A 13,667-nucleotide genomic window follows, 5' to 3' on the forward strand; every position below is an offset into this window, starting at 1 on the left:
TATAAATATTTGGCTGCAGCCTTATTATCATAATATTATCTTGATTTACAATACAATCCATATCCATAACTAGCAAACCTCCCTGTATATATTTCACACACTCCCAGAGAGTTCTTTGGTGTCAAAACTAGCTCTAATTAATTCTTTAAACTCTATAATATCCTGCAACATAACCCACGGTGATGGCAGGCCATGCTTTCCCTCACAGAGCTGTCGCCTATGAGTGTTTCATTTATTTATTTATTTATTTATTTATTAATGGCTAATCTGCCAGCTCCAACTGGGCCAATACACCATTTTCTGCTCTGCCCAATGCTGCAACCAACCCTTTTAACCCTACAAGCTCAACCAAATTCACCCAAAGCCACATAAAACTGAAAAAAACAACTCCTTTCATTTTGAAGTCTATGTTGTAATCCTCTTTGAGGTGCAGTGAATGAGCCAGTGGAAGAGACGAGTACTTGCTTCCGCTAAGAAGCAGCATAGATTTGATGCTCCTGGTTGAGCTGTCAATGAAGAGATGCTACTCTTTTGCGTTACAGGGGAGTTCAATTGCATCAAAGAGACACGTCCCATTCTGGCAGATGCACAGTCCATCTTGATGGATAAAGGAGGTAGAAAAGGCTTAGTGACAGTTCCTCTGATCCGTGATTTGCACATTTCCATCCAACTAGTTCCACTGCTTAAGCCTAGACCTCAAAAGCTTGGCATTGGACTTGGTGAGACCAGGATCTCTTCTTTACCATCACCAGTAAGTGTAGTGTGCCTGTGGTATGCTTTGCCATGCTGCAATACCCTACCACACCTTAGTAAAAGGGCCCATAAGTTTGCTCAATCTGGAATGTTCTACAAGAAAGGTATATTTTAAGAATATCAATGTCCTGGTCACAAAAGCATAGTCTGAGGGAAATGATAGCCATTTCCTATACTTTTGTGGCGTCAGCAATTAAGAAAGAACACATTACACAGAAACAAAAAAATATTTGTTTTATCAATATGACAATTTTCTTTACTATTCTGTACTGTTAAACATCTGTTACTATGGTGCATAGATTTGAGTTTGTGTACCTATGTTGAGGCATCTGTAAGCTTCCTATTGTACGTGGTTAAGTATATTAATGACTAAATCTCTCTGCTTTATCAATTTAATTCTCTCAATTTATTGTTTACCCCTCCTAATGTATTTCCCTTGAATTTTTAAACATAATAACTGTATGTAACCTTCGAATTAAATATCTTTCCTTATGTTTTAGTATTGTCAGTTAAATCCCATTTAAGGTTTAATTTTCCTTTATTGTGTTTGTTTTTATTGTAAATGATATATTAATTAATTTTTTGAACAATTTGTACATCGCCTAGAAATGTGAATAGGCGATAAATCAAGACATTTAATAAACTTGGAAACTTGGAAACTTGGTGCATATTTTACAAAAGAAAGTAAAATAGTATCACATTCAATCCCAGATTTTGTACCAATATTCAATTTCAAATAACCAGAAGATATCCAGAAACATATGAACCATATTACACTTTCCTCTAACTTTAAAGTTAAAAGAATAAATATCAGATCCTCAGAGGTAGGGAGATATTCAGCCCAAATGCTACTGACAGTATGTCATTTGATCACTATATTCTTCATTGCTATATATAAAAATAGAGGTCCTGAATATTTCAGATTCTGCAGTCAAAATGGTGACTCTATACATTGAAAATAAAAGGAATAATCTATTAGGATTGTGACTGAATATTTCTACTATCAACTTAGAGCTCCTTTTACAAAGGTGCGCTAATGGTTTTAGCTTGCGCTTAGTGCACACTAGCTGCTACCGCCTCCTTTTAAGCAGATGGTAATTTTTCGGCTAGCGCGCTTATAGCTCATGCTAATCTTGTGCATGCACTAAAAACGCTAGCGCATCTTAGTAAAAGGAACCATTAATTTCTCATCCTACTCTTCTTCAGGCCTTGAGAATGATGAACATACAGCTGACTTTGAATATTGAATATTTGTAAATTATATATAATTTACAAATTTACAAATTTCTAACATAATGCAAGAATATGTTATTATTTTAGCTTCCCTTTAACATTTAGGGAAGTTGAAGTCAATTTATTTTTTTGTGATATACTTCCTGTTATTCCTGTCAGGCCTCAATAGAATAATATAGCACTTGGGGATAAATATACATCCCAGTATTCCAGAACTAGAGACCAGGATAGCAAATATCTCCACTGCAGCCATGTACTTGCCCCTGGTGCTCAGGTATGTGGGTATAAAAGACACCCAGACACTGCAGAACAACAGCATGCTGAAGGTGATGTGTTTGGCCTCATTGAAACTGCCAGGTAGATTTCTTGCTAGAAAAGCCACAATAAAGCTGATACCAGCCAGAAATCCCAGGTACCCCAGAACACAGTAAAATGCAATTGCTGACCCTTCATTACATTCAATTTGAATTGTTCCATCTTCTGCTTGCATGTTAGCATGTGGGAATGGAGGAGCAGCACCCAACCAGACAAGACACAGGAGGACTTGAAGAAAGGAACAGGAAAGGACAATAGAGTATGAGACCCTGGAACCCATCCATTTCCGGAACTTGCTTCCAGGCTTGGTGCTCTGGAAAGCCATGACCACAGTGATTGTTTTTGCCAGGACAGAGGAGAGAGAGATAGAGAAAGTTATTCCAAAGGCAGTCTGTCGGAGAGCACAAGTCACTTTATCAGGATGGCCTATAAATATCAATGAGCAAAGGAAGCAGAGCATGAGGGAGACTAGAAGAATGTAGCTTAGGTTCCTATTTTTGGATTTCACAATAGGAGTGTCTTGGTAATTAATGAAGATTCCCAGAATGATGGCTGTGATGGTGAAAAAAAAAAATGCTGATAAGTACCAAAATGATTCCCAAAGTTTCTTCATGGGAAAGGAAGCTTATTATTTTTGGGACACAGATATTTCTTTTTTCATTGGGCCACTGGTCCTCTGGGCATCTTATACAGTTGTCCATATCTGAGGAGAAATAATATTTTCTTAGTATCTCAAAAATGTCCTCAGTTTTCAACAATGACTAGATATTGCTCTAATTTTTAAAGATATGAGGGTTGATATTCAATTGGTGGTGCTTAGTATTTTGCTGAACACAGATGACTTTATGTCCATAAATGCAATGTTGGGCTATATCACTTACCAAAGTAAGTTAGAGAATTGCTTAACAGTGCACATAGGGTTCATGAACCATACACATTTAGGAAAATTATTGAGGACATCTTTGCATTGGAGAAGTAAAATACTTGCAAAAAATGGAATGTCTAGATTTGTACCTAATTTCCCTCCCTTTCTTATAAACATAAAGAATGTATAAAGTTTGAAGAACTTTATCGATTACAAACCCATGAAATTATATTTAAGAAAAAACCCTTCACATATAGTTTGAGGAATGTCAGAGGGGTATTCATAGGAAAGGAACATAGATGGGCCACAGATGAGGATTATATTTAAGCCCAGGGGTTTCAGAATATTTTATGTTTTATGCATAAATATCACATTTATGCAATAACAGTTGTGTGGCCCATAGACTAGGAGGGTGGATTGAGACATCCAGGTTTTACTTCCATTGCTTTCAATAGAAATAAAGACGATAGATCGAGACATCTGTGTTTTACTTCTATTGAAAGCAATAGAAGTATAATCCATCCTCCTTTTATTGGAGCCATATGGTAACCCTACCATAGACCTGCTTAATTTTGGTTCCTAAATGATAGAACACTGATAGTGAATTACCTGCTATGTGGTTTTGCAGATTAATTGCTGATATGGTAAAATCAGAGGACATAATTTGAGGTTGAGGGGTGAGCAATGTAAGGAAATTCTTCTTTAGGGAGAGGGTGGTGGATACTTGGAATGCACTCCCAAGAGAGGTAGAGGAGAGGAAAATGGTGACAGAGTTCAAAAAAGCATAGGATGAACACAAAGGATTTAGAATCAGAAAATAATAGTAAATAGTGAAGAACTAATGCCAATACTGGGCAGATTTGCAGGGTCTCTGTCTGTATATGGCTGTTTGGTTGAGGATGGGCAGCTGAAGGCACCTATGGCTGGGATGGTGTAGATGAGCTGAAGTGAGCTTTGAAGGAGACTTCAGTAGTTGGAACCTAAGCACAGTACCAGGCAGAGCATTGGATTCTTTTCCAGAAATAGCTAAGAAGGAAAAAAAAAATTTAGATTGAATCAGGTTGGGCAGACTGGATGGATCATTATGGTCTTTATCTGCCGTCATCTACTCAGTTACTATGTAAATGAACATCATTACCCTTTTAATAAATTTTGCATGCTTGGGCTGAAAATTGTAGGGGACATATGGTGCTATGCTATACTATTATTTGATCTTATATCTCACCAAATCCTCCTAAAATACAGAATAAAGTTATTATTATTTTAGGTGTGAAGTAGAGAGTTGCATGGGGCCAGAAATCCCATCTATCCCCGCTGGAATCCCCTCCATCCCCGCCCATCCCCATGAGAAATCCCCTTTGTCCCCCTCCATCCCCGTCCATCCCCAGAAGAGTTGGGGAAGGTCAGAACAGAGCCCACTGATGTGCAAACAATGCTCTCCTCCCAGACACACATCAAAAAGTTCTTGGAAAGGCTTTCACAAATTCAGAATTTTTTGGTTCAAAAAAAATGTTTTAAGTTGGTGGTACCTGCTGCAAGATAGATAGTCTGGCTCCGGATCACACTGTTGCTTCCCAGTCGCCGTGAGTGCTGGTCAATGTTGCCAGATGGCAAAAAAAAATTTCCAGCCAAACTCATGGCAAAAAGTAGCATAACTTGTGCTCGGAGTAGCTCAAAATGTAGCCCAAACAATTGCCACTGTAAACCCCTCTAATTTATCAAAGAAATGCTTCATACACCAACAGCATTCAAAATTATTAAACAATACTGATGCAGGATAGCTTTCAGTGGAGAAAAGACCTGTGTCTCTAAGAATACCCAACTTTGCAAAAATAGCAGCAGACACTGAAGAATGAGTAGAGTATTACTTCCTTTTTTATTGATAATTATCAATTATTATTGTGCATACGTGAATGCCTTTGGAGAATCATATAGGGTACAGGTGTCAGGACTGAAGAAGCCATAATGAGTGACTTAAACAAATGCTTTATGCAGGCCATATTGCACTAGGCTCACATGTCACAGAAGAGTGCCAAGAGGCAGCATATATAGTCCCAGGCCCCAATTTCTAAACCTCACAAATGGCCAATACCCCATCAGATTGCATTTTTGACAAGGTAGACAACTTCCGTCTCTGCAGCTCAAGCCTCTTCTCGACTACACCATACAGAAGGGACAGCTCATACCAACCCATCTAAAGATCCTCAAAATCTCTTGCCATTTTAGCCACTGGCAGTTTCCAGTCTGTTCAGGCAGTCACCTTGAGCCTCAACCAGAGCAACAAATCTGCATCACTAGGTTCCTAAGGACCATCTTGGCCTTCAACTTTGTGAAAATAGTCACATATCAGCAGAATTTGCATCAAGACATGATTATTGTCAGTTACTGTGACTTCTTATAAGTTCTCTTGTCTAGTACCGTGTCACCCGTACCCAAAGGGAAAAACAACTGTATATCATTGATATATAAAATGTACGTCACCTTATACCTTTTCAAAACGTTAGCCATAGGCTACAAATATATGTTAAGTGATAAGAGTGTAGATTTCTGAGATACTCCAAACAGGCTTCTTCACATGATAAATGGCCATACACCTTTACTCTTGCATGCCAATTTGACAGAAAGAACAAGCTCCGATCCCATATAGGGAGGAGCGAGGCCAAATCGGCCGAAGCCGGAGCGAAGAGAAGGGGGGGGGAAGGAGGAGAAGGAACCAATCAGCAAGGGAAGGCCGGGGGGGGGGGGGGTTAGGAGAAGAAGGGGAAGCGGAAGGGAAGTCGCCCCTTTTCCAGTCGGAGACCGACGCGACTTCTTACCTCCGCGCACGCCGGCAAAAAAGTTTCGCCTAGGCAGCAGCCCACCTCCAGCGACTTCGCCTTTCGTCGCCCATTGCGACGCCAGCCCATCCGACTTACTCAGCACTCAAAACTTGGTAAGTGTGCGAGGAGTAGGCGGATGACAAAACCGCGGCCCCAAAATGCTTTCGCCGCCTGTGGTTTCGGTCCCTCGCGCCGGGAGGGGAGGGAGGGAGGGGGGGGGGGGCGCCCGCTGGGGACGAGTGCGGCGCCACGTGGCCCGGCGCCGGCCTTCGTCATCGCTGCGGCGGACCCCTGCGGGGCGTCCGGAGCGCCGCCTGCAAAAAAAAAAAAATAATAATAATCGCCGACCGGAGTTTCGATCCCTCACTCCGGGAGGTGGGGGCCGGGAAAAAGCGAGTGCGGTGCCACGTGGCCCGCCGCCGGACGCTACTCCCCATGCACTGATCTCCGTGTGCCACGGCAGCTCCCTAGGCGCTTTGGGGCACTCCACCTGCACGGCTAAGAGGCCAGAAAGCTGTGCAGGTCTAAGGGCTGCCGGCTGCCGGGTCATGCGCCGCCCCAGATCTTATGTAGGGTGGCTCGTGGGCCGGGACGCTCCACCTCCACCGCAGGCACGTCTTCCCTGAAAATTAACATATTCGTCTGGTGAGCGAGAAGGGTGAGCTTAGCAACCTATTTTCCTGTTTTCTTCCCTGTTATACTGCAGTCTGTCTCACTATTAAAACACTTGGGTTAAAAAAAAAAAAAATTATAATAATAATAATCTAGCACAGCCATGTGCATAATTAACAACTGTATTGAGACTTGATTTATTACCCTTGTAGTTTAATACTATTATGCTTGGCTGGATTACAGCGGGTGACCTTTAAATCCAATATCAATGTATTTCTTTATTTAGTTCTGAGGCATCTAGGCTTTATTTCTTGCCATCAATCCTCAACAAAATTATACAGGACATCCTTGTACTAGATCGGGTTTCCACTGCACTTATTCCTGTACTTACAGTCTTATTCTCTTAGCATTTGTTGTAGCCATGCCATCTCAGCGTAAGCCAAGATCCAAGATACCAGCGCAGAAGAAGCCCGCGGCCAACACTCGAAGGAAGAGGACCACACGTGCTACTACGGCTGCGGCGGCTTCTACAGCAGTACATCCTCAGCAGGAGCTCGCCGACTTAATGTCTGAGGTCCAACAGCAGATAGCTCTACATGGGGTTAATGCAGTGCGCCAACGTCTATTAGCGGGGCCAGCGGCCGTCCCAGGTGAGCCACTGCAAGCACCAACAGACCAACCACGACACCCGACTTCTGCCGGAGCACCGATGCCTTCTACTTCGGTTGAATACTTAGCACCACAGAATACCAGCTGTAGCTCTCACAACACAAGTTGCCCCCCTTTTACGGGGGAGGCTATCCCCTCCACTAGTGGGTCAGTAAGGGACCAGTTATCATTAGCTCAAGTCATACGGGAGGCAATAGCCACCTTTGAGAGCTCTAACGCAACCCCACAATTAGACATAGCGGGCACATCTTCCCCAGGGGCCCCTGGTGATATTACATGTGGGGTTACCACTCTTGCATCATCGGTCCCTAGGGCACTCAAAGAAAAAATATGGAGGAGAGATTATATCGACATGTTCTCCTTAATACAAAGAGAGCCAGACGAAGACTATTTCGTTGAAACGGATAGGATTTACATCCAGTTAGAGCGGGAAAAAAAACCAAGGATCTATAGATCCTTAACGAACTGGATATCAGCATTTCACATATTTATGAGTGTGGTGGTCGAAAGGGAGCCAGATATGAGTCCCTACCTAATCAGATACTCGGACACAATCATTAGGTCGCATAAAAAGTATGGGGGATGGGCGTGGCTAAATTACGATATTAAATTCCGTAAAAGTATGGCCAAGAATAAGTCCATAACTTGGAAGCATAGAGTTTTTGATCTATGGATGGACGAAATGTCCGCATTACGCCCATTTCAGCCGGACAGATTTCCCGATAAATTTCCCAGCTGGCCCCCAGGGCCAGTTGAAAGACAACCAACACAGCTGCCATACGTTCATCGACAAGCCGGTCCTTACACCGGGAAGCGTGTCTGCAGACAATACAATAACGGACATTGCACGTGGACAAATTGTAAATTCAGACATGTCTGCAACACCTGTGGAGGCACACACCCGGCCATACACTGCAAAACTGGTAGGGACCGCAAAAAATTCTACTCCACCCGCCCCTCCCCACATGGATGGAGCTGGCCCCCTCCCCCATTAAGCCTAATGCCCTGCTCCCTTGGCTCCGGTTATACCCACTGAGGGAGGACGCACGAGCCATAGATACAGGCTTCACCAAGGGTTTTTCTATACCCTACACAGGGCCGCTCACACAAGTTCATAAGCCCCCTAACAACGCTACCTCCTGTTTTTCACACCCTCAAATAGTTCAAGATAAGCTCACAAAAGAGTCACAACTCGGTCGGATAGCCGGCCCCTTCGACCGCCCTCCGTTCTCAAACTTCATTATTTCACCCATCGGCGTGATACCAAAAAAAGAGCCGGGCAAGTTTCGTCTCATCCATAACCTATCCTACCCGGCCGGGGTGGCAGTTAACGATTTCATAGACCCGGCTTTATGCTCCGTCCAGTACACCTCTCTAGACCAAGCCATAGCATTCATCAAGCAATCTGGCTCCAGTACCATGTTAGCTAAAGTGGATATCGAATCAGCTTTTAGGCTTCTGCCAGTACACCCAGATTCATTCCCCCTATTGGGCTTTTGTTGGCAGGATCAGTTCTATTTTGATAAATGTATGCCCATGGGTTGTTCGGTGTCCTGCGCTTATTTCGAGCAATTCAGCACTTTCATCAATTGGGTGTTCAGCCAGTTAACAGCTCAAGGGCTAGCGGTTCACTATTTAGATGATTTCTTATTTATCGCCCAGAGTCGACAAGACTGCGACCATTTGCTGGCTTCCTTCCATCGATTCGCTATCCACTTTGGTATTCCTTTAGCAACAGAAAAAACAGTAGGCCCCGCGAATGTACTCACATTCTTAGGAATAGAGTTAGACATGATCAACCAGATTTCCCGCCTCCCTCCCGAAAAAATCGACAAGCTACGCGCGGCAATACACGGCATGAGTGCTCGGAAGAAAGCCACATTACGACAATTCCAGGAACTCCTGGGTTTGTTAGGGTTCGCCACCAGGGTGATCCCCATAGGTAGAGTATTTGCCAGGCGCCTAGCCAGAGCGACATCAGGCGCGACAAAACCTCACCATCACATTAAAATCACGGGAGCTATTAGGGACGATCTCAAAGTATGGGACACATTCCTCACGCAATTCAATGGGCTCGCCTTTTGGCAATCATCTATCGAAACAGCTGATGCATTACAGTTATACACTGACGCAGCGGGCAGCGAGGGACTAGGGATTTACTTTCAAGGGTCATGGTCCTCAGCCCGGTGGCCGACTCAATGGCTTAACTCAGACATCCTCAAAAACATTACGTTCCTCGAGCTCTTCCCCATCATGGTAGCCTTAACCATATGGGGAGTTCAATTGACACATAAATCCATTATCTTTAGGTCAGACAATGCAGCGGTGGTCGAAGCCATTAACCGGTTGACCGCCAAATCCCTACCCATTATCAACCTATTGAGACACATAGTTCTCTTATGCTTACAGTATAACATTACGATCAAGTCTCAGCACATACCCGGAGCCCAAAATGTTATCGCAGATTCATTATCTCGTTCTAAGATGTCCACCTTCCGGGCGCTGGCCCCAGCAGCAGATCTTCATCCGACTCCGATTCCCATGGAATTATGGCGGTTTGGACCCCCGACGTTTGGAACCTGATGCTTCAGTCGTTATCGGAATCCACACGGCAAAAATATATTCAGCTATTTGGAACCTACACGGCGACAGTGACAGATTACACGGTCCACTCCCTAGTACACTTCATTTGTCAATCCAAGCTAGCCGGTGCAAAGAGGACTAGGGTGGCGGCCACGCTATCCAGCATTAGTTTCTTCACCGACGCGACAGGCACCCCAAACCCGACTAAGGCCTGCGTGGTGAGACGCATGATGAAAGGGTGGGACAGTGAGCAAGCATCCCTCCCGGACCGCCGCCTCCCTATATCACTCGACAACCTAGCCATGCTCCTCAAAATATTATCGACAATCTGCCACGATGCATACGAGGTCAATCTCTTCCGCTGTGCCTATTCGCTAGCTTTCCATGGCGCACTACGAGTCAGTGAACTCGTCCCGGCTTCTAAACGACCGGGAGTGGCCGGCGGAATGTTACTATCCAATGTCCGCTTCACTGACTCCACCATAGACATACGGATACCTCAATCTAAAACCGACCAGTTTGCTAGAGGGGCTTGGCTATCGCTAGCCTCCTCTTCCACACCCCTAGTTTGCCTTCTACACAATCTATTGTGTTACATGGCTAAGAGGCCGGTGAAACCCGGTCTTCTCCTACTGCATTCAAACGGTTCACCTCTTACACGGTTTCAATTCGCAAGAATTTTACACCTATCCTTCACCAAGTTAGGCATGCAGGACAAACATTTTCACTCCCATTCCTTCCGCATTGGAGCGACTTCTACTGCCGCCGAGAATGGCTTATCCGACAATCAGATTAAAATCCTAGGGAGATGGAAGTCAAACGCTTTTCGGAAGTACATACGGCCATTCTCGGACAACTGAACCTATCACCTACTAATCTCTTCCATCTGTGCGTTACAGGTATTCAGAAGCACGTTTGGATATGCGGCCACTCCTTTGTGTATTGGGCCCATAGAAGATCCCTGGCGAGACCAGGGGGTGAGAATCTGGGGTTCCCGATGACCGAAGTAGTGGTCACATGGATGGGCACTAGGGGAATGTTATGGGACCAGCTTATGCCATCGATCCTATGGGCTCTACGGTCTCGATGCCGTCCACATGCTATCATATTGCATTTGGGCGGCAATGACATCACAGGAACGCACAGTATACAATTAGTAAAAAAGATTCAGAGCGACTGTTTATCCTTAGCCGGAATGCTTCCCCACACGATCTTACTGTGGTCCCATATTATACCCCGTTTGGTATGAAAGGCGCCAGATCTCACACAGCCGTGGAGAGAACGCGCAAGAAATTAAATAAGTGGATGACAAAATTTATGCCGACTGTCCGTGGGTTAACATTAACACATGACTTGCTCGAGGACAGCTGTCCAGGCCTGTACCGGCCAGACGGGGTACACCTCTCCGACATCGGACTGGATATATTTACCTGTACAATACAGGATGACATAGACGCTATATTAATGTGTGCGGGGCTGCAGCCATGACACTTGGGGGGAACCCGCGATAAACGAGGTTTCGCTATCACGGGTAGTGGCAGGTAAGCACAGCATATGGGTAGAAGGCTGACATCTTTACAGTGGTTAAGACATGGGGCACGTCGCCTTGCTTGGACGGCAGGGGGCCAGGCCATGATCTTCACAACAAGGTACCGCTGATGAGGGGACACCTCCTTGAACGGGAAGGGTCCGGCGAGCTGGGGAAGCTTGTACGGCGCCCCACATTGTGCGGAATAGAGAGCCAGATGCTGTGCGCCTGACCATCAGTTCCTTACATGTTGCCTGGTGATGTACATTGTGTGTTATGCCAGTTTCTGAAGTGCGGTTACAGTGTACAGTTTATCACCGTTCCTGCTGGATTATAATGTTACGTTGATAACAGTTTGATAACAGTTATGTAATAGTTCGGTTATGGCTGCGGCCAAATAAATTCCACTTGAGTTGACAAAAGCCTGAGTGTTGTCATTGTACCACGCTAAACCATGAAAGTAAGAGCAACAGTGCTGAGTGCACGATTTGAAGAATGAAGCCTATCATAGCAGCCCTCTCCATTAAAATACTATGATCTGTTGTCTCAAACACTGCAAAAAGATCTAACAAAATGAATATCAAGGAAGCCCCACATTCTACCAGACAAAAGTGTCAGATAAAGAGACTAATACTGCCATGTCAGTCCTAAAATTAGCCAAAATATTGATTGAAATGGATCCAATAAGTATTGCTAAACAAGTTACAAGTTTCAAGTTTATTTATTTCACATTTGATGAATCGCCTATTTTGAAATTCTAGGCGATGTACATAATAATATAATATAGAAACTTTAACCTAAATACAATAAAATCAATTATGACTCACATGAAAGATAGGGAAGGAGGGTAAAGTTACAATGGGGAAGAAGAAAAAAAAAACAAAAAAACCAGGGAAGAACGAAAGGTAGGGTAAAAATTTTCAAAGCTTTTCTTGCATATTGGTTTGAGTCAAATAAAAATTCGTTAAAGGCGTCCCTTAGTTAAGTTATAGATCGAAGGCGTCCTTAAATGTTCTTGTGTGGTGTGAAATAAACTTGCAGGAAGGTGAGAAAAGGAGATTGAAGCTCTACCTTTGGAGCAAGTGAAGATGGCAGACTAACCTGCTGTAAGCATTCTGAGGAGAAAAGCTGTTACATTTCTTCTTTGGGTTTTCTTGTTTGAAAATACCTCATACTAAAAGAAAAGGCACCATGAAAGTTAATCCATTGTTACCACTCTCTCAGAAGCAATCACCTCTTCAACAGTCCCTCAACTGCTTTGCAGTTATGATTTGGAACTCCACACTGCGAGGATGCCCAGCTGTTGGAACAGAAGAAGCTTCTGTTCCCTTTGGGCTTGATACATTGTTGTCTCCCCCAGTGGTTCAACATCCACCATACCCAGCATCAACAAGAGATCCGATGGTTGTCTCATCTGAGGTGGAAGGAGCCGAGGTTGAGACTCTGATCGACGGAGTCAGACCCATTGAATCAAGTGCTGATTTGGAAGGACGAGGGCTAAAAGCAGCTGTTGAATGTCCTGTGGTGCGCATGTGGCTCACTAATATTATATACCCTGTGCTCCCACTCTAGCCTTGCTTGTGACACCTGCCAACAAATCAGCAGCAAGGCTCTTGGTGTGAGTATGTGCTGAGCTCTCTGCATAGCATGGCTGTTTCCATTGTGGTGTAGGACCCGGACTAGTCACATGAAATTTCAACAGGAACGCTAGAATTTAGGTAGGCCTCAGGAGCCCCGTTTCCATCCCTGTGAGAGTCCTATGTACCAGGTGGGTTGCATAGGAGATCTGTTGATTGGGGAATCCCCGTGGGAGTCCCATAGATGTAGGGGGATTACCGCAATCCCCGTTCCCATGTAGATCTCTAGTGTGAAGGAGTAAAAGGTTTTCCTTCACTAATGCACCTTCACCTCGCAGAAGCTCTTTCTAATTCTGTACTGTAACACCTTTTACAGAAGCTCCTGCCAGCCACTCCGAATTGACTCCGCAGTCATTAGTAGTGGTATAGAAGCTAACAATAAACTAATGATACAATTATACTTATGGACAGCAGGAGGTGTTAGCTTAAGAGTAAGTCACTTAAAGCAGTGGTTCCCAACCCTGTCCTAGAGGACCACCAGGCCAGTCGGATTTTCAGGATAGCCCTAATGAATATACATGAGAGAGATCAGCATATAATGGAGGTGCCAGGCATGCAAATCTACTCCATGCATATTCATTAGGGCTATCCTGAAAACCCGACTGGCCTAGTAGTCCTCCAGGACAGGGTTGGGAACCACTGACTTAAAGGAA

General features: G+C 44.2%; 2 protein-coding genes across 8 annotated transcripts in view; one reads left to right on the top strand and one right to left on the bottom strand.

The window, feature by feature from the left end:
- The window catches only part of LOC117346440 (vomeronasal type-2 receptor 116-like), a 133,475-nt gene extending 127,296 nt beyond the window's left edge, over positions 1–6,179 (bottom strand). For 6 of the 7 annotated variants that reach the window (XM_033915984.1, XM_033915987.1, XM_033915985.1 and 3 more), the window contains exon 1: positions 5,983–6,179. In XM_033915984.1, coding sequence (XP_033771875.1) covers positions 5,983–6,072 — 90 coding nt within the window. In that variant the 5' untranslated portion in view covers positions 6,073–6,179. The remainder of the gene's footprint in view (positions 1–5,982) is intronic. The other variant, XR_004536592.1, reaches the window with a different exon arrangement.
- Positions 5,970–11,440, top strand: LOC117346439. Its single transcript, XM_033915981.1, has 2 exons — positions 5,970–6,098; positions 7,005–11,440. Exon 2 carries the CDS (start codon positions 7,019–7,021, stop codon positions 8,300–8,302), a length of 1,284 nt encoding a protein of 427 aa, XP_033771872.1. The 5' UTR covers positions 5,970–6,098; positions 7,005–7,018; the 3' UTR covers positions 8,303–11,440.
- Positions 11,441–13,667: the final 2,227 nt, after the last annotated feature.

This window comes from Geotrypetes seraphini, chromosome 12, assembly GCF_902459505.1.
Source record: "Geotrypetes seraphini chromosome 12, aGeoSer1.1, whole genome shotgun sequence".
Classification (NCBI taxonomy): domain Eukaryota; kingdom Metazoa; phylum Chordata; class Amphibia; order Gymnophiona; family Dermophiidae; genus Geotrypetes; species Geotrypetes seraphini.

Excerpts from the sequence above, each read along its gene's own strand:
- LOC117346439 (XM_033915981.1), top strand. The coding sequence starts at position 7,019 with ATGCCATCTCAGCGTAAGCCAAGATCCAAGATACCAGCGCAGAAGAAG.